The sequence below is a fragment of the Galeopterus variegatus genome, unplaced genomic scaffold (assembly GCF_000696425.1).
Source record: "Galeopterus variegatus unplaced genomic scaffold, G_variegatus-3.0.2 Scaffold769, whole genome shotgun sequence".
Taxonomy (NCBI): domain Eukaryota; kingdom Metazoa; phylum Chordata; class Mammalia; order Dermoptera; family Cynocephalidae; genus Galeopterus; species Galeopterus variegatus.
Genome location: NW_007726880.1, coordinates 429953 through 449179, shown reverse-complemented (window position 1 = coordinate 449179; position 19227 = coordinate 429953). Strand labels below are relative to the sequence as shown.

The 19227-nt window shown below is 47.6% G+C and overlaps 2 protein-coding genes across 4 annotated transcripts in view; both read left to right on the top strand.

Moving 5' to 3' along the window:
* The window catches only part of UGT1A6 (UDP glucuronosyltransferase 1 family, polypeptide A6), an 86601-nt gene extending 80641 nt beyond the window's left edge, over window positions 1-5960 (top strand). For all 3 annotated transcript variants that reach the window (XM_008572261.1, XM_008572262.1, XM_008572260.1), the window contains exons 2-5: window positions 1701-1832; window positions 2490-2577; window positions 2875-3094; window positions 5376-5960. In XM_008572261.1, coding sequence (XP_008570483.1) covers window positions 1701-1832; window positions 2490-2577; window positions 2875-3094; window positions 5376-5670 — 735 coding nt within the window. In that variant the 3' untranslated portion in view covers window positions 5671-5960. The remainder of the gene's footprint in view (window positions 1-1700; window positions 1833-2489; window positions 2578-2874; window positions 3095-5375) is intronic.
* A 3141-nt stretch (window positions 5961-9101) lies between these two features.
* MROH2A (maestro heat-like repeat family member 2A) overlaps window positions 9102-19227 on the top strand; it is a 47860-nt gene continuing 37734 nt past the window's right edge. The window contains exons 1-8 of the mRNA XM_008572264.1: window positions 9102-9110; window positions 9228-9291; window positions 10179-10274; window positions 10488-10669; window positions 14379-14510; window positions 14709-14871; window positions 18015-18113; window positions 19022-19173. Of these exons, the coding sequence (XP_008570486.1) occupies window positions 9102-9110; window positions 9228-9291; window positions 10179-10274; window positions 10488-10669; window positions 14379-14510; window positions 14709-14871; window positions 18015-18113; window positions 19022-19173 (897 nt within the window). The remainder of the gene's footprint in view (window positions 9111-9227; window positions 9292-10178; window positions 10275-10487; window positions 10670-14378; window positions 14511-14708; window positions 14872-18014; window positions 18114-19021; window positions 19174-19227) is intronic.

Sequence of the window (19227 nt, the reverse complement as noted above, 5' to 3'; positions counted from 1 at the left end):
TTTTTTTTTACGGCCTCTTTTTGGGGGGGGAAGTCCTTTCCCGGGGGGGGGGGGTGGAGTGGGGGAGGGGACAAAGGGTAGGGAATGGAGGGTTATTTTCTGCTGACACATTGCTTCACTCTTTGGCTGTTCCAGGGACTGTAAAGTCAGGGTGAGGTTTCGGGGAAGTTTTCCCAAGTAGGGGATGGACCTCACCTTTATTTAACCCTGTAAGAGCAGGCTGTTGGCTGTAATTAAACAGTGTCGGGAGTTTGTCTTGCTGTGATTCATAGATGAGTTTTCGTATCATTTAAACTTGAGCTAAATTATGCTATTTAACTTTGGATGTGTATGGACCTGTGGGTTCGATTTTGTGTTAATGACGTCTTCCTAGTTGCTGAGTGGATGTGGGAGGTGTACAAGGAGGGAATCAGACTCAGCCCTTTCCAGAAGAGACTAGGCGTAAGAGTGCATTTCCTGAAGGAGTGAAGGCCCTGGGACTTAGGTACAAGCCTTTACCACAGCTAGTGGGAAGAGCTTAAAGAGTACTTGGAAGTGAACTGTCTTTCCCCAGGGAGAAGGGAGCAGGAAGGGGGAAGAAGGGTGTGGTGCAGATCCTAGGGAGGAAGGACTTCAGAAAAACCATTGCAGGATGTTCTTGCCATAAACCAAAACCGCAGTGTGCTGGAGAGGATGACTCTGACCCCGCCCCCAACCTTTTATTTTGTTTTATTTATTATTATTATTTTTTGGTGACTGGCCAGTAAAGGGATCTGAACCTTTGATCCCTGACCTTTTAGATGAGCCTGATAGGAAAGGCACTCACGGGACCCCGCCCCCAACCTTTTATTTTGTTTTATTTATTATTATTATTTTTTGGTGACTGGCCAGTACAGGGATCTGAACCTTTGATCCCTGACCTTTTAGATGAGCCTGATAGGAAAGGCACTCACGGGCGCTATGATCCCAAGGACTCAAGAGAGCCTGGGCTGGTGCCCGTGTGGGTGCATAGGAGAGCGGGCTGGCCTCGGAGGAAGGCTGGTCAGTGTTTGGGCTTTCCCACTCATGTTCAGAGTCAAGCTTGACAGAAGGTGCTGTCCAAATCGTGTATGCTGACCCCTGTCGGGAGTCTCCTGTGTCTCACATCTAGGGTGATCAATATCCTGGTTGGCCCAGGGCAGTTCAGGTCTTAGCATTGAAAGTCCCATGTCCCAGGGAACCCCACAGTTCTGGGCAGACCCTACCACATTGCACAGTCTTAGTAGAGCCCTTGGCATTCTTTGGAAACATATAGAGCCATTTGGGAGAGTTTCTGGGGGTTAATTAGATCATTAATGATCTGCTGTTGGGGAAGAGTCACCAGAATTACACCTTGCTCTATTTCCTCTCAGTGGAATTCCCGCTGTGTGTGTGCATGTGTCTGTGCATGTACATGCATGGGCCTCTGCTTTTCTTTTGGAAAACTAGCATATTACCTGGTTTCTGCATCTCAAAGAAGAACCCCACAGATAACGCTGCAAGCAAGAAGCCTTCCTCCCTTGGAAGGGAGTAAGGGAGGGGAAAATGCCATAAAACTAACACATTAGTAATTTCTGTCTCTATTTTACACACACCCCTTTAATCACATTCTGAAGAGGAAGATATCTAGCTCATAGTTTAATGTGTGTAGTCATCAAAGAATATGAGAAAAAATTAACTGGAACTTTCGCTTCTTGCTCTAGGAATTTGAAGCCTACGTCAATGCTTCTGGAGAACATGGAATTGTGGTTTTCTCTTTGGGATCCATGGTCTCAGAGATTCCAGAGAAGAAAGCCATGGCAATTGCTGATGCTTTGGGAAAAATACCCCAGACAGTAAGAAGATTCTATATGACTCATTCATATCTATCTTCACTGAAGTTCTAACCTCACACTTCCAATATCCAATGAATTCTATTAGTTGGAACTATAGATTTGGGTTTTTGTTGCTATTCCCAACTGTTCATCCAAAGTTCTTTTTTGTGTTTGCAGTTTAACTCCCAACTACTCCATTAAACCACACTCCACTTCACTCAGAAGTCTTATTTTCACTGAGACTCAAGAGTGTATTAAAGAGAATTTATTTAAAAATAAAATAAACAGGATATTGTTTCTTCATAATAAATGGGAATATTTCTCCAAAAAGCTGTTGGATGGGACACTGAATTTATTTTTTATATTCCTGCTTTTATAGTTCTGCATCCACTCATTTGATTAAGTAAACTTTCCCTCAAAGCACAGAAAAGTGAAAAAATCATAAGTGCATACGATGAACTTTCACAGATTCACGTAGTGAATGCACCCTTGTAAGCAAGCCTCCAGAACAAGACACAAAATGTTGCCAGCCCCAGAAGCCCTTTTAGTCACTAAACCTGTCACCCTTGTAAAGATTATGTTCATTCAGAGGACCCATTTTCTAGCTACAATAGGAGATTTTTCTGTTGAATCTACTTATGTTCTCTCTTGAAATTCTGTTCTTTCTGTTCCTGCAAGGTCCTTTGGCGGTACACCGGACCACGACCATCGAATCTTGCAAATAATACGATACTTGTCAAGTGGCTACCCCAAAATGATCTGCTTGGTATGTTGGGAGGATTCAGTGTGTAGGTCAAAGCAGGGCTAAATTCAGAAAATGGACTAGGCGAGCCTTATCTGTTATATAAATAAAGGATTATTTAGCTTAAAAATATTATGGCCAAGATATCCCACATTGCTTTTTATCTAGTGAGGTATCTCAACCCACATTTTCTTCTACAAACTTTTGGGAGGGCCACATGTGGATAACACGGAGTCCTTTGAGTGCTTTCAGGACCTAGATGAAGTCACACCGAAACTCAGCGACTTGACCACGGGCATCCCTCTCTTTTCTACTTCTTAGGTCACCCGAAGACTCGCGCCTTTATCACACATTCTGGTTCCCACGGTATTTATGAAGGAATATGCAATGGCGTGCCGATGGTCATGATGCCCCTGTTTGGCGACCAGATGGACAATGCGAAGCGCATGGAGACCAAGGGAGCTGGAGTGACACTGAATGTCCTTGAGATGACGTCTGAAGATTTAGAGAATGCCCTAAAAGCTGTCATCAATGACAAAAGGTAACAGAGGCGGAACAGAAGAATGATACCTGTATTTTGGCCATTGTGTTCATGATAAATATTCAAATTCAAAAACAGATACATAATAATCTAGATTTATAAATAGGATAATTTGGGGGTTATTTTTATTTATAAAAGGATCCTTCAGTTCCTATATAATTTATCATAGAATTTATTTTCCCTGGTAGATTTGAAACTTTGATGTATAAAAAAAAGTCATAATGGACGTCTGTTCTATAAGTTCCTATAAAGAAGGAAATATTCCATTACAAGAAGCATAGTGTCCATAAGATAAAAACAAACCAGGCGCTTAGAAGTACAGATTTCCCAGCACTGGAACCTGTGAAAAATTTTGTCCACAGGGCTCTATAAATGGGAGAGTCACATGATATCACAGACAAAGGCTTAGAATAAAAGCAAAGGAAAATGTGTTCAAATGTGGTCCTGAAAACTGTTCAAAAAGCAAAAGTCATCAGATCAAATTATCTCTGCCTGAAATTTGGTTTGTTACTGTTTAGCTTATTGGTAATCGGCTGATCAGAACCTTATGGGGAGAAGTGACAACAGTGGTGGATTTTATCCAGCGATGGGTTGTATGTGTGTGTGTACATGTGTGTGCATGTGTGTGTGCGTGCATGTGAGCAGGTACTCGTGTGTGCGAGTGTACGTACGTGTGTGCGTGCATATGAGTGTGGGTGTGTGTCTATGACAGAGCCAGGCACTTCCCCCCATGGTTGCTTCCTTTAGAAAGAGGCATCAGTCGAGAGGATCGATGTGAAGAGTTGCAGTGTGTTCACACGGGAGGAAACAGTACACAGGGGGACACGCCCAGCCCGGGTGAGGGAAAGTGCAGGAGAATGGATGACTGACTTCCAGCATTTGAGGTGCTAATATGCATGTGGCACAGGTGGAGAAAAAGGACAAGTGCACATGGCCGTGAGGGAGAGTGCCCAGAGTGCTGGGTGTGCGGGTCTCACCCCCTCCGTGCAGTTGGCTCCTTCCAGCAGCCAGCTGCTCAGCGTCAGGCTGCGCTGCCCACACACAGTGCGGTGGGAACATGACTTCCCTCTGCCGCCGACGAAACTCGTTCTTTGACGTTTACATTCTTAATAGAATTGTGATCCTTTGTTCAGTGATAAAAATAATTACTTGTAATCTAAAAACAACTTGGTAGATGTTCTCATGTGCATTGTTATCTTTTAAAAACACTGATCAACCAGCTTAAGTTATTAACTAACTTCATCTATTCATTTTTGAGCCATCTCTATCTGATCATGAATCTCCATGTTTCTAGCACTCTAAGCTGGGACTGTACCTACACAAAGTACAGAGAAATGGAAAATTCTCAAATATCAGTTTATGCAACTGGTACATAATAGATGCTCAATAAATATTGAAGGAATGACTGAAAGTTCTAAGAAAACCTATCCTAAGAGAATATCTATGTAGAGGAAAGATGTTTCACAGGATTTATGGGCAAATATTAATATTATAATAACGTATCCCAATAAAATTGTATGTTTAATGACAGCACTGATCATAATTAGTTCTGAACAGGAGTGTTTTCTTTTTCTTCTCCTCTTCCTCTTTTTCCTCCTCCTCTTCCTTTTTCTGGTGCATCTGCACCAAAGGTTGAAACATCTAACCCATTTTAGATGTTTCAGAACATTTAGATGTTCTGATTTTGCTATCAACACTGTCCAGGATAAACAGGAATCCATTTTGCATTAACAGCTGCATTGGCACAGCCTCACGCTAAAGTTAGCACTTGGATGGTTTGATGTTTCAACTATCGAAATGGAAGTACAGTTTATCTCCACAGTGGAGTCGGCACTTAAAAATGGCTTTTACTTTGTCCAGCTGTGATTGTTTACAACTTCATATGGGAGACCATTCATAATTTCTCACATGACCTTTTCCTTTCTTTATTTTACTATAACAAAGGAATAATCTAATTTCTCACAGAATTCTTCTTTTAAAAATTTACTATAAAGAAAGTATAATCTAATTTCCCACAAAAAAATCACTAAAAAGAAAAGAAGAAAAGAAGGAAGCAAATTTCAAATATTTGTAAAATTATACTTTTGGCTTCCAGTTTCCTTCCTTCCTTCCTCCGTCCCTTCCTTCCTTCTTCTTCCTTCCTTCCCGTTATAATAGAAGCACATTTCCTCTAGCAAGTTTGGAAGATCTGGTAGCATTCCTCACCGGAAGCAAGCATAGAGAGAGGATGGTTCAGTACTATTGGTGTTCCAGGTATTCACATAACCGTCTTTGTGTTTAGCTACAAGGAGAACATCATGCATCTCTCCAGCCTTCACAAGGACCGCCCCATCGAGCCGCTGGACCTGGCTGTATTCTGGATAGAGTTCGTGATGAGGCACAAGGGAGCGCCCCACCTGCGCCCTGCTGCCCATGACCTCACCTGGTACCAGTACCACTCCTTGGATGTGATTGGCTTCCTCCTGGCCATCGTGCTGACAGTGGCCTTCATTGCCTTTAAATGCTGTGCCTATGGTTGCCGGAAGTGCTTTGGGAAAAAAGGGCGAGTTAAAGCCCGCAAGTCCAAGGCACAGTGAGAAGTGGGTAGGAAATAGGTGACATTTTGATCCATTCCCTAGTTAATTTCAAACGTGCAGAAATATTCACTGTTAAATTAATTTCATTCTTATAAATATGTTGCTATAAGTTAGACATCCCCAGAGTGTTTTTTTTTTTAATAAAATAGTGTAGTTTCTAGTCACACCTGTAGGTAAAAATAGTTGAATACACGTTCTGAACCCTTCAGTATGTTTAATCTAGACCGTACTTGTCATCTTTCAAATGACTTGCAGAGAGGGTTGGCCCGTACTCAGAAATGTGACCTGTTTGGGAGCACAGGATTCAGAGGTGGACCCACAGCTGCCCCACTTCAGATTATCGTCTGGCTTCTGTAGGTTGTTGTAATTGACCCCTTTACCAATAATGGTGGGTCCTCATTTATGCTTATGTTTCACAGGTGTTGCTTTGTGTGTTTAAAAAAGGAAATTTTTGCACCTTTAGGGAGTAGTGGCCTGTACTAGAGATGACTGCATGATTTAGAGCCCATTGAGGACAGTGTATGATTTCTGAATGATGCTATAAAATCGAGGGTGGTATATTTGAGGGGATAATCATTGCTTGTGTCAAATGGCTCCGAGCTGATAAAAACCCAAAGTATAGTGCCAGGAAAGTATATTTTATCTGTCATTTTCCACAATTAAAAATTATATTAATAAATTCTTATAAATTATATTTCTTAGGTGTTTTTCTCTTCGTTGGTGTTGCATTTCTGTATTGTTAAATTTTCTAATTGTGAAAATAATGCATGATTATGGCAGCAAATTTGAAAGCTATAGAGGTTCGCACATCTACACACATACACAAGAAAAGAAGAATCACCAATAAACACATTGTCCAGAAATAACCACTGTTACTATTTTGGCAAATACATATAAATACTGCAGATATACCAAATATACCTGGTGTTTTCTAACACTCTTCACTCTGTTGTGAATGTTGTCCTGATGTTTTTGTGTAAAATTTAATTCATTTTTGGTGGCTGAGGAGTATTCTAGGGCATGCATAGACCAGGATATATTTAACCACGACTTCTGGGAGGATTCACTTTATTCTTTTATAAGAAAGGACTCACTGAACATCCTAGTCGCTAAATCTTTGCACCTATTCATGATTATTTCCATGGGAAAGTGGTTCACAACAAATTGTTGGTCATCTCAGTTCGTATTCCCCTGGGACAAGGATTCAAGGCCCAGGAGTTTATTGGGGACTAAAGGAAACGCTGACAGGGGGTGGGAAGTGAGAAGAAGAACCAGGTCTCTTGTGGGTGGCCTCTGGGTCAGCTTCTGTACGTTGTCTCCATTTCCCCCACACTCACCTTGGCCCTTTCTTACATTTAAGCTCACGGGATTCTACAAATACAGTGTTTCCTTATTCCCTGGTTAGTGCCCAAAGAAGCAGGCCTGGGAAGCTCCATAGATTGACAGCAACGAAGAGAGGCTAGTTTTGTGAATGGATTGTATGTGAGTCCGATACTATTGCCATAGTCAGAAAAAAAAAATCATTTTGGAAAGCCAAGCTAAGCCCACTTCTTTCTCCTTGATCTCATTTTCTTAGTGTGCTCTCTAGATAACGTGGTCAGGAGTGTCTCACTTTTTGCTGTGGCTTACATACTTACCCTGTGTGTAATTTTTAAAATGGCCCTTTCCTGTACCTCTCCTGGTTGCCACGTCCTATACGATGTGACTTTGCAGCTCTTCCCATCAAGAGGAGGCTTTTCCTTCACTTTCCCTATACCAATGTGTCTGCAAAGGGCAGAACTGGGAACAAGGCAGGAACTTTATGGGGAAGAAATATTCAGCACCACCTCTCTGCAGCTCATTTTCCAACCATCTGAATTTCATGAAGTAGAAATGGGCTGCTGTAGGGAAAATATAGGAAAATGGTCAGGGCCCCTCAGATGTTCAGAATCTTGCCGAGCATTTGATGTAAATACGCACGTGCGCCCAGGTGTTCTTTGGTTATTGTCTCATGTAATTGCGCATGTGCACCCAGGTGTCCTGGGTTATTGGACTTGAATATAAAGGACGAGTGGCTCTGATCCACGGTGCCCCCTGCCCCTAGGATGGCCCCAGGAGGGCCACGGGGAGGAGGCCGCTGCTGCTGCTGGAGACTATTGCTATAAGCTGCTGCTGCTGCTGAGGAAGCTGAGGACCTAGCTTGTGCTATCTGCCAATGGCCCCCAGGATCTTTCCCAATTACATAGCTCATGGACCTGCGTGTGTGGGGTCTGGTGAAGTCTGTACAATGGGTTTGAAGGGTCTGCGAGCCCTATCTTTAACCCTAGCAATACAATTGGCTATGTCAGCAGGATTCTGATAATTGCCTTAGCACTAATGTTGCTACTGAGGGGAGTCCAAGCAGAGGCTGAGAAACTCCACTTGGTTGGATGGGCAAACTTTGAGTGGGAATTTCAACTAAGCAGCCTTCGACCTATGTGCCTCTGAATCTTGTTCTTTTGCCCTGTAGTGCATAGAAAGGTTTCCCAAAAGCCAATATTTCATTGTTCAAACTATTGATCTGGACCATTGTATTAGTCCATTTCTGTTGCTTATAACAAAATACACAGAACTGGGTAATTTATAAGAAAGTGAAATTTATTGCTTACAGTTTCAGAGGCTGGGAAGTCCAAAGTCCAGGGGACACATTGAGTGAAGGCTTTCTTTGGTGGTGACTTCAGTGACTACAGGGTATCACAATGGAAAAATGACGTAGCAGAGAGAGCAAGAGAGACACTAACCTCCTCATTCACTCACTTTTTAAAGCCCCCAAACCATGCCCCTGACCACCATTTTAATCCATTCACTATGGCAGGGTCCTACAATCTCATCACCTCTTCAAGGACCCACCTTTCCGTTACCATCATAGGATTTCCCACCCTCAACAGTTATAGTGGGGATTAAGTTTGGGGGGCATGTTCAACCCAAAGCAACTATCTCTCTAAGCTACACGTGACAGGGAAATCCTTTGGGGCCCCACTTTCGGTTTAGGGAAGCAGCTGCCTGCTTTCCTACCTGTCTGTCTTTGAGGTTCTCTATCTTATAAGAATTCAGCTAGTGGGGAGCCACTTCTCCATCCTTTAAGCCACCCAGATCTTGGGGAGGGGGCATCCCTAACCCTCTTGGATGTCCCCTCCACGCCTCTCCAGCTTCCTGACTGTCCCCCACACCCTGTGTGGGTGAGACTGCAGCCCCCCTGGGACTTGGTTGGGAATCACCCAGTCTCACCACTTCCTTTTCCCAAACAGGCTGCCGTACTTCAGCACACACGTGTGGGTCACAGAAATGTTTAATAACAACATGATGTAGAGTTTTTATCCCAGGGCCCCATGCACTCCTCAAAGCCCTGAGTTGATAGAGACTCAGGGAGGCAGTTGGATCTCAAAGTTCCAAGGGCCTAGCATCGAACAGTGATGATTCTGGTGAAATCCTCCCACCCTGCTGGGAGAACCATTCCTCATAAGGAATACGAACAAAGAGCCCAACTGTCTCACTTTGACAACCCGTCCTGCCATTTCCATTTCCATTGATGCGTGAAGCAAAGAACAGAGCTATTTCTTGTGCTACATTTTTGTTTTATCCAGAAGAGGACTCTGATTAAAGGTCAGTATTTAGGCCCCAGAGTAGCTCTCTAAAGGATTTCCAGAGGTAAAGAGCAGAGAGGGTAAAGGGCCCCCCAGGATGGGCTTTGAGGACCGAGGAACCTGGAACAGGAGGAGAAAGGAACTGAGAGCATTTCACCCTACATCTTGACATCTCTGTTGGTGTTTGTCAACCCTTAAAAAGCAGTTGATGTGAAGAGAGCTGCTTAAAAGAGGTGATGGGACTGCTGATGTGGATTTCTAATTCATTGTTAGTTTATAGTGTCTGGAAAAGAGGAGGGAGGGCCCTTCTTAACCAAGTGTGTTAGTCATCTATTGCTGTGTAACAACTTATCATAAACTTAGTGGCTTAAAAGAACACCCATTTGATATCTCAAATCTTCTGTGAGTCAGCAGTCGGGACACGGCTTAGCTGGGTCCTTTGCTCCGGGTCTTAGTGGCCATGGTCAAAGTCTCGGCCGGGCTGCATTCCTTTCAGGAGCTCAAAGTCCTCTTCCAAGCTCATGTGGTTGTTGGCAAAATTCAGCTCCTTATGGCTGTAGGACTGAGGCCCTCAGCTCCTTTGTCACATGGCTCCTGCACAGGCAGTTTACATCACAGCTGTTTACTCTTCAAGGCCAGCAGGAGAATGTCTCACTCTAGTCTGAAAGACAGTCTCACATAGCATAATGTGGTCATGGCAGTGACTTCCCAGCACCTTTGCCATATAACGTAACCCATTCCGGGGAGGGACAGTCATCCCCTTTGCCGTAATTTATTAGTTATAAGCAAGTTCCAGGACCACCCACGCTCAAGGGGAAGGGATCACACAAAGGTGTGAATCAGTGAGGGTCACCTTAGGGTGTGTTGCCACACCAAGTGTTTTACACATCTCGTTGATCTCAGAAGAGCTTGAGAAAGTGATGGCAGAAGCAGCAACAGACTCCACTGAGGATGTGTCGGAGGAAACGGGGGACCTGGGACCTCTTGAATCAGATGATGGTGGTAAGGTCACCCACATCTCTGCACTCCTGCCCCATCTGGGCTACCAACTCCTTGAAAGAAGTCCCAGCCTAGGTCTCAGTTTCCCCACCTGCACAGTGGACATCACACCACAGGGGAAGCTGGAGCTGCGCAGGTGTAGGAGGAGGCCAGGGGCACAAGGGCACCACCTGAAATGGTCATGTTGCCACCGCACCTGTGCCGTCTTTGTTCCAGGTACCTTCCAACAAGTCACAAATCTTCTGAACATCATTGACAGCGAGTCAGCAAAGACGGACATAGCTGGGGCGGGGCTTGACATGCGGAGGACCCTGGCCTCCGTGATAATCACGGAGAAGGCCGCCACCAAGCCCTCTGTGGTGATGAACGCGCTCATCCGCTGCCTGCAGGTGCCGGAGGTAGGGCCACCTCGCCCTCAGCGCCCTCCTGGGCTCAGCTGCCAGCGGCTGCTTGTGCGCCCACCAATGGCTCAGAACACAGTTGCTGGCTGTCCCAGACGTGGTGCCGGGTGCTGGGACACAGAGCTGGGCAGGACTGGGGGCGCTTACTCCTTGAGGACCAACTGGGGCCTGGGGCTTTCATAATTTTTAAAACCTCCCTTGTATTCTGGCACAGCGGGTTTGGGAGCCATCGTCCTAGAGCACATGAGCTGAGTCACAAAGGCATTGAGGGAGAGCTACCAGGGGCGGGACACGGAGTGGGCCAAAGACACACCAGACATTGGGCACAGGTCTACCTGGGGTAGGGGGCTGGGGTGAAGGGTGTGGAAGGGAGTGATGGAAAGTGTAACAGGAGATGGTGGTGGACTTGTATGACAGGGTTTGGACCAGAGCATCAGAATCCCCTGGAGGGCTTGTTAAAACACAGATTCAGTAAGCCTGGGGTGGGGCCTGAGAACCAGCATTCCTAACAAGTTCCCAGATATACTGATGTTGCTGGTCTGGAGATCACACTTTGAGAACTAGTGTATTTTAGATGTTCCTTTAGCCTTGGAGATGGGCAGCAAAGGAGTTTTGTAAGCAGGGAGGCTTATTTTATAGAAAGCTTTACTTTATAGAAAGATGTACGGCAGCCCCAAGGAAGGTGTGCTGGAGTCAGGGAGCACAGGCAAGGGGTTTTCAGAACTGGCTGTTTTAAAGTGTAGGTTTTAATATTGTTCCAGTAGGGCGAGGCCCACAGCTGAGGAGACATTTGCCCTTGAAAAGTTAGTTTGTTGCTCACAGCTCCCAGGAGGAGGGACGTGCCACACCACGCAGGGATGCCCTGGACCTGCAGGGAGGAGGAGGGAGCGAGGGCAGACTGTGCATTGAGCTTTTATTGTGACTTATCTGGGAAGGGGCAGGGCAAGAAGGTTTAGGATTGGTCAGTTTGAATCATTTCAGCAGGTTCTGGGGCATTGNAGGGCGAGGCCCACAGCTGAGGAGACATTTGCCCTTGAAAAGTTAGTTTGTTGCTCACAGCTGCAGGGAGGAGGAGGGAGCGAGGGCAGACTGTGCATTGAGCTTTTATTGTGACTTATCTGGGAAGGGGCAGGGCAAGAAGGTTTAGGATTGGTCAGTTTGAATCATTTCAGCAGGTTCTGGGGCATTGTAGCTGTCCCCAGCTGTCTGGAACCTGGCCCTGGGTGATTAGGGCAGGGGGATAGTGGGCCAGGGTGGGACGGGCCGATGAAGGAGGTGTTGGGATGGGCTCTGGATTGATTGGTGTCTTAGTCAGCTTGGGCTGTCATAGCAGGGAACCATAGACCAGGCAGCTCGAAAAACAGAAATTCATCTTCTTGCAGTTCTGGAGGTTGGAAGTCCATGATCAAAGTGCCAGAAAATTTGGTTTCTGCTGAGGGCTCTCTTCCTGGCTTGCAGATGCCTGACCCCTCACCGTGTCCTCATGAGGCTTTTCTTCTGCGCATGCACAGGGAGAGAGAAAGCTCTCTTGTGTCTCCTTCTTTTGTAAAGGCACAATCCCACTGGAATAGAACTCCGTCCTAATGACCTGATTGGACCCTATTACCTCCCAAAGGCCCCATCTCCAAATACCACCCGATTGGGGAATTAGGGTCTCAACAATATGAATTTTGACGGAGCACAATTGAGTCCATAATAGTTGGTTCATATTTGAAAAGCATGTTTGTGGGCAATTTGTTTCTTGTCTCTAGGAAGTGGCTAGCTCTGGGCAGGCAGTCCCTCCAGGGCCAGCAAGGCCCTAAATGTCAAAGCATCAGAATACAGAGAGTAAAAACACGTGATTAATTCATAGGCCTCAATCAGTGATCAGTGCCAATAAATAGACAAAAAACAAGTGGACGTTTCCTAAATTAACATGCATCTAAGATTTTTATCTATTTCTCAATTAGTGAAGAGACCAGTAAGGTGTTAAAAGCTGTTCAAATGAGAATTTTACCTACGGAGATTTATATTCTTTACCAGACAAAATCCATTTGCGTTGCTATGAACAGGAATCATTTTCATTGCTCTGGAGGAAACATTTGCATTGTTAATGGTTTTCTACAACTAAGCTTCTTTCCCTACAGAGCTGTAAAACAGCCTAGGCAATCAAGGGCAATCAAAGATGCATATTTATACAGAACCCAATAGTAAAGAGCACGCCTGCCAGATAGCACCACACACTGCTTTGGAAGGTGGCCCACCAGTGATTACTTTTGCCAGTTTCCAAGTCTTTGAAAATTTTTCTCTCGTGACCATAAATATTCTCTGAAGATTATTCTGGATCACAAAAAAGGCTGCACTTATTATAATTTGCCTGTTTATACAGGGAGCCGCAAGCATGTCAAGTAAGCATATAGGCTTCCTTGAGTTTGCTTTGAAAAATCTAGGGCATGTATTCTCAGTGGGGTGAGATTGCCCCAAGTGCGTAAAACTGGTTCTTGGGGGATGGAGAAAATTTTACTTTTTTTAGTGTGTAAAGCACAGATATGTACACAGCATATAAAGAGATATACTCATATAGGATATCTGTGGTATTAAAGTTTTATTGAGGATGATTAGAAAAAAGTGTCTAACGAGGCTCCTTAGGGGGCACTGTTAATAATGATAATACAGGTTGAGAAACGCTGGTGAGAGCCACGCGGTACTGAGCATCTCCTAAGGCCACATCGTCTGTTGCTGCCCAGGAATTATGAGAACACTCTGAATGGAGTTTTGCAAACCTCTATTATTTTCCAACCCAAGACTAGAAAACCGAGGCCAAGACTCTCTGTACTGGGTTTCACCAGTAGAACTTATAAATTTGAGTGAATTCCTCTCTTCTTGAGGTCCTGACATTTGCTAAGTTTTCTGGACTATTGGGAAGTGACCTTTCCTCCCACGTGAAGTAGCAGGTCATTTCCCCAGAGGGCTTTGCAGGCAGTGGCCCCCCATATAAAGTCATTAAGAGTGGCTCATTCCCTAAGAGTGGCTGGTCATGACTAATAAAATGAGTCGCTTTCCAGGTGTGGCCTGGGTGCACCATCCATCTGTCCAATCCTGTCCTAAACAAGATCATTTTGAGTGGTGACAAGTGCTATCCATGTAGATATCGAAAGAGGGCAAGAGGCAAGTTTCCTGCTCTCAAATGCTCCCTCACTAGGACAAAGGGCAGAGCAAACCTACCTTCTTGGGTTTTCAAGATGCCCAGTGCCAATCCTGTCCTAAACAAGATCATTTTGAGTGGTGACAAGTGCTATCCATGTAGATATCGAGAGAGGGCAAGAGGCAAGTTTCCTGCTCTCAAATGCTCCCTCACTAGGACAAAGGGCAGAGCAAACCTACCTTCTTGGGTTTTCAAGATGCCCAGTACATGGAGGACCTTGTGTGTAGGCTGCTTTGCTGAATATGGGCTGAAAACAGGGAAGAGAAAACTGATGTACAAGCCATACTGACAAGCCGGTGGGATGAGTCCGATGGGAGGAGGGAAGCAGGAAGCATTGGAGCCAGAGGAGTCGGGGTCGACACTCAGGTGGTTGGAGGATGGTGGTCACCTTCTCCAGATGGGTGCAGAGGAGGACCGGGGGAGGGAGGGAGGTGGACTTGTGGTGCTGGGGGCAGGGTGGGGTATGTCCCAGGACCCCTTGCCCAGCTGGGGATCTTCCCACTGACCATATTTGTTTCCCAGATTTCCACCCAGCGCAAGGTCAACATTTACAACATCCTCCAGGAAATCATCCAGCAGGAGGGGGAGCTGGAAGAGCAGTGCGTCCAGAGGCTGGTGGCCATCGCCTCCGAGGAGATGAGGGCGATCCCAGAGGTAGCATGGCCCGGGGCTCCATCAGCGCCTTCCCTCTGCCAGACCAGGAGCTGGGCCATTGGGGGGCCTGGCTGGGGATGCCCAAGGGCCTTGTGCCATGACCTCATGGGGCAGGAGTAGGCTGAGCCCAAGGGAGCCAACAGGGGTGGAGACATCATTAGATGGCAGCTCCGCATGGCCCTCTCCTGTCACCTGCAGATGGAGGGCTACGTGAAGGCAGAGGTGGCCAGTGACACCCTGGTGGCTCTGTCCCGAAACCACTTCAGCTTGGTCATGTATGAGCTGCAGCACCACCTCAAGCCACTCAACCTCACCGACGAATTTGTCATCATCACCTTGGCCAAGCTGGCCAACGGCAGCGGTAGGGGCTCGACGGGCCTGCAGGTCTCGGCCCCTCTCTGTCTCTGTCCTCATCTCTGCCCCTCCCTTCCCTCTTTCCTTTCTCTGGTGTCCCTTCTTGTTGTCGCTGCTTGTCTCTTTGTCTCCGTCAGCTGTTAGAGTCTCTCTCTGGGTTTCTGCCTCTCACTTTTGTATCTTTATTCCTCTCTCCCTCCCTCTCTGTCTCCCCTTTGCCTGCTTTGTCCTGTCTTCCCATCTCCTTTCTCTTCTGATGTCCTTTCCCTCCCTACCCCCTCTCCTTTCACTCCACAAACGTGTGCTGAGCTCCTGCAGCACACGGCCCTTCCGGAGGGTGCCGGGCCGCAGCAAAGAATGAGACACGCTCTGTCCTCAGGTGACCCAAGTCCTGAGCGATTCCCTTTCCAACATGTGACAGTTAGCCCGGGACGAGCTCATTGCCAGTAACGCTCGCCAGATAGTACTTAAAGGAAAAAGCTCTTTACTATGGAAGACATGGCAGCCAGAGACAGAGGGTAAAATCTCAGCTGCCTCCCGATTGCCGAGGGAAGGGAGGTTTGATGGAGTTTGGGGATGGGGGCTCCGGGCAAGGGGCCAGCTGCAAAATGTCCCAGTGTGACAATCAGCTGCCCTCTGAGGTCTTCTGTGGTGCCAAAGCTCCGTCTGTTTCCTGTTCTCATCCCTGATGTTATCTTAGGGTCCAGATGACCTCGTCTCCTTCCCAGCTGTTAGTATGACTTTGCTGTGTTGTGACTTAATCTCAGTCAATGGTTTGGGGCTAACTACAAAGCAAGAAAAACCAAGTAATTTCTCAAGAAAGCAAGCTAGAGGGGATGTTTAAAGCAGGTTTGGTTATGCTCAGAAGGGCCCCTAAACAAACAAGAAAATGAAAATGTTATAGTACAAGGCGAGGGGAACCTCGTCTCCGCAGGACCCTCAGTGAGGTAGCAATATTCCAGCTGAGACACGACAGATGAGAGGAAGGCATCCCGTGATGAACGGGAAGGGGGGACACCCCACTCGGAGAGGCGAGAACATCACGTGCAAAGGCCCTGGGGCAGGAGCGGGCTTGGCTTCTCTGAACTAGTGACAGGCCCTGTGGCTGGAGTTAGGGAGGGGTGGGGGGCAGGGCGATGACGAGGTGAAGAGTTAGGCAGGGCCTGGTGGCCCAGGTGAAGGGTCTGGATTTGGGGGGAAGCTATTGAAGGACTTGAAGCTGCAGAGTTGCCTGATGAAATTTAGGCCCCAGGAAGACCATTCTGGCTGCTGTGACGGCTGAGAAGGGATGGGAGGTGTGTGAGGGTGAGGTGATGTGACTTGGGCGGGGACACATTTGGTGGGTGGCGGGCAGATAGGGAATGGGGCTCTGAGACGAGACATGCTGATGTCTTGTGTGTGGAGAAGCAATGGAGGAATGGAGAACCCCCATGTTTCGGGGTCTGAGCAACCGGGTGTTCGGTGGGTTCATTTCCTGAGATGGGAAACGCACGGAAGGAGTCTGGAGGCTCAAACAGAGAATGTTGTTGTGAGATGTCCAAGTGGAGAGGTGCAGGGGACAGTTGATTTGTGCAGGCTGAGTTCCAAGGACAGGTATCGGCTTGACCTTCATTCTGGGTGGCCTCAGTGTAGGTGATATCGTGGGAGAAGGAGAATAACTCAGAAGGGACTGAGGTCCCAGTGTGGCCAGTTCTGTTGAGGGATCCAGTAGGATGGAGCTGGAGAAGGTGGAAGGTGGATGAGTTTCACGAACGGGGAAGCATCAGCCACTGGCTGGGGCAGAAAGAGGAAACGGGACGGCAGCTGGGGGGGCCTGTGGGGCAAGGCAGGGCCCAGGCCGGTGCGGGCGGGGACACTGAAGCCCCAGGAGACAGGGACAGATCGACGGTGCCGGGGGGAGGGGCCCATCCAGGAAAGAAAATGTGGGACTTGCTATTATTTCATTGTAATGAGTATCTATGATTTTATTATTATAAAGTCTGAAGAAGGTGGGTGGGCACTCTCAGCATGAGTGGAGGGCTGTACTTATCAGTCTGATTCTGTAGCTCATAAGAGAATTCTTGGAACTGGGTACTTTGTAAGAAAACAAAATTTATTGCTTACAGTTTCAGAGGCTGGGAAGTCCAAAGTCCAGGGAACGCTTACAGCGAGGGCCGTTTTTGGTGGTGGCCCCACAGCAACCCTGGGGTCTCACATGGCAGAAAATGGCAGAGCAGAAAGAGGGAGACTCACGTGCTCTCCTTTTGAAGCCCTCAGGACCTCACCCCTGACCACCATTATTAATGCATTCACTAGGGCACAGTCCTACAACCTCATCACCTCTTCAAGGCCCCACCTTTCAATCATCACAACAGGACTTCCCATCCTCTTAACACTGTCACTGTGGAGACCAAGCTCCCAACACTAATCCATGAATCCATTACTACTGCACGGTCCTACAATCCAGTCACCTCTTCAAGACTCCATCTTTTAATGACCATAATGGGACTTCCCACCCTCTTAACAGTCACAGTGGGGACCAAGCCTCCAACACAGTGAACTTCGGGGGGGACACAATTTAAGCTTCAGTGAGTTTGGAGGGGGCATTTGATCCACAGCAAGGGGCCAGGCTGGGAGGGAGGACCTGCCTCCTTCAGACGGTGGGTCTGCTCTGGTTTTTCTCCCTCCCCTCCATGAGCACCCCTTTCTTTGCTCTCTTTCCTTCTGCTTGCCCCTGCCACGCTCTCAGTCCCTCCGTCAGTCCCTCTCCCTCGTCTGCTGTCTCCCTGTTTCTTCATTCATCCAAGGACATTTGTGGGGCCCCTAAAGGAGTCAGACATCCGTGGACCTTCCTCTTTCCCCTTCTGGCCTCCCTGCCTTCCCTGTGGCCTTCTGTCTGCATCCCCAGCCTCTCTTTGGCCTCCTGCTCCTTCTCCTTGTGTCTCTCCCTCTTCCTGCCTCCTCCTCTTGTTCCTGTCTTCCTTTCTCCTTCACCCACTTCTAGCTCCTTCTTTTTACCTTTACTGACTCCCATGCTATTTTTTGTGCCCCCAGCCAGGGCAGAGGGGACCACCAGGGGCTGGAGGTGGAGGGCAGCAGGGTTGTCCTCTCTGCCTTCTCCCCGCTCACCCCAGACCCCATCTCCCTGTGACCTCTCCCCACACCCCACAGTGTTTGAGTTCATGCCATACATGGGCATCACCCTGGCTACCATATTCACGATGCTGAGACTCACCAATGAAGCCAAGATGCGCCAGGTGATATGCGGTGGTGCGTGTCCCATTCGGGCCTGCAGGTCAGGCCTGATCAGGGTGCCGGGGGCGGGGGGAGTGTTGTTCATTTGTTCCTGAACTTTATTGATATGCGGTGGTGCGTGTCCCATTCGGGCCTGCAGGTCAGGCCTGATCAGGGTGCCGGGGTGTTCATTTGTTCCTGAACTTTACACAATCTCTTACTTTGCGTGGTTTTGATGGGCTCTCTGGGGAGAAAGGAGGCTAAGACATGGGGGGGTGCCTTTTGAAGATCATGGCTTAGAGGGAGGCGGCTGTCACTGTGACTCTGTTTAGTTTGCTTTGTAGTTAAGCATTTCAGGAGACTAGGGAGGAACGATGGACATTCACAGGAGAAGACCAGGGAAAATGTCACCATTGGGGGTGTGACTTGGGCAGGTCTTTGATGCTATTTAAATCTGATCACATTGTCTTGTCCCAGGTTTTGATTACCTGACATTTTTGTGGGCTAAAACACCCTGAAGCCTTAGAGAAAGAGGGCCAAATGTGTTTGCTGCCCTCTGCATTGAACTGTCCACGATGTGGGTGAAGAGTCATATCCCAGGCCCAACCTCGACCTGCGTCCTTGAAGGGGAGGGGTCTAGATGCGCCTGTGTGCTCAGCTCTCACACTCAGCCCTCTGCATTGAACTGTCCACGATGTGGGTGAAGAGTCATATCCCAGGCCCAACCTCGACCCGCGTCCTTGAAGGGGAGGGGTCTAGATGCACCTGTGTGCTCAGCTCTCACACTCAAATATGCAGGGAAATTAGGGAACTGTGGGGGGTTGGAAGGGCAGAGAGAGGGACACGGCCACCTGCTAGCTATGGGGACGCATGGGCACTCCCTCCCGGAGAAGGTGAGCTAGGAAGGTCTGTTCTGCTCCGTCCCTCTGGCCCTGCTGTGGCAGCCATGGAGACCTTCTGTGAGACAGTGCAGTTCTACCTGAAGCACTTGGAGGACAGCGTGTACCCAGTGATGACCGAGGACCAGTTTGCCCTGAAGCTGTTCCCAATGTACCGCTACTTTGTGACTGTGTGGCTGAGGCACCCCAGCCCCGAGGTGAGATGCACCCTCCTCAGGAGGGCCTGTGGTCCCCCAGGTCACAGCTCCCTG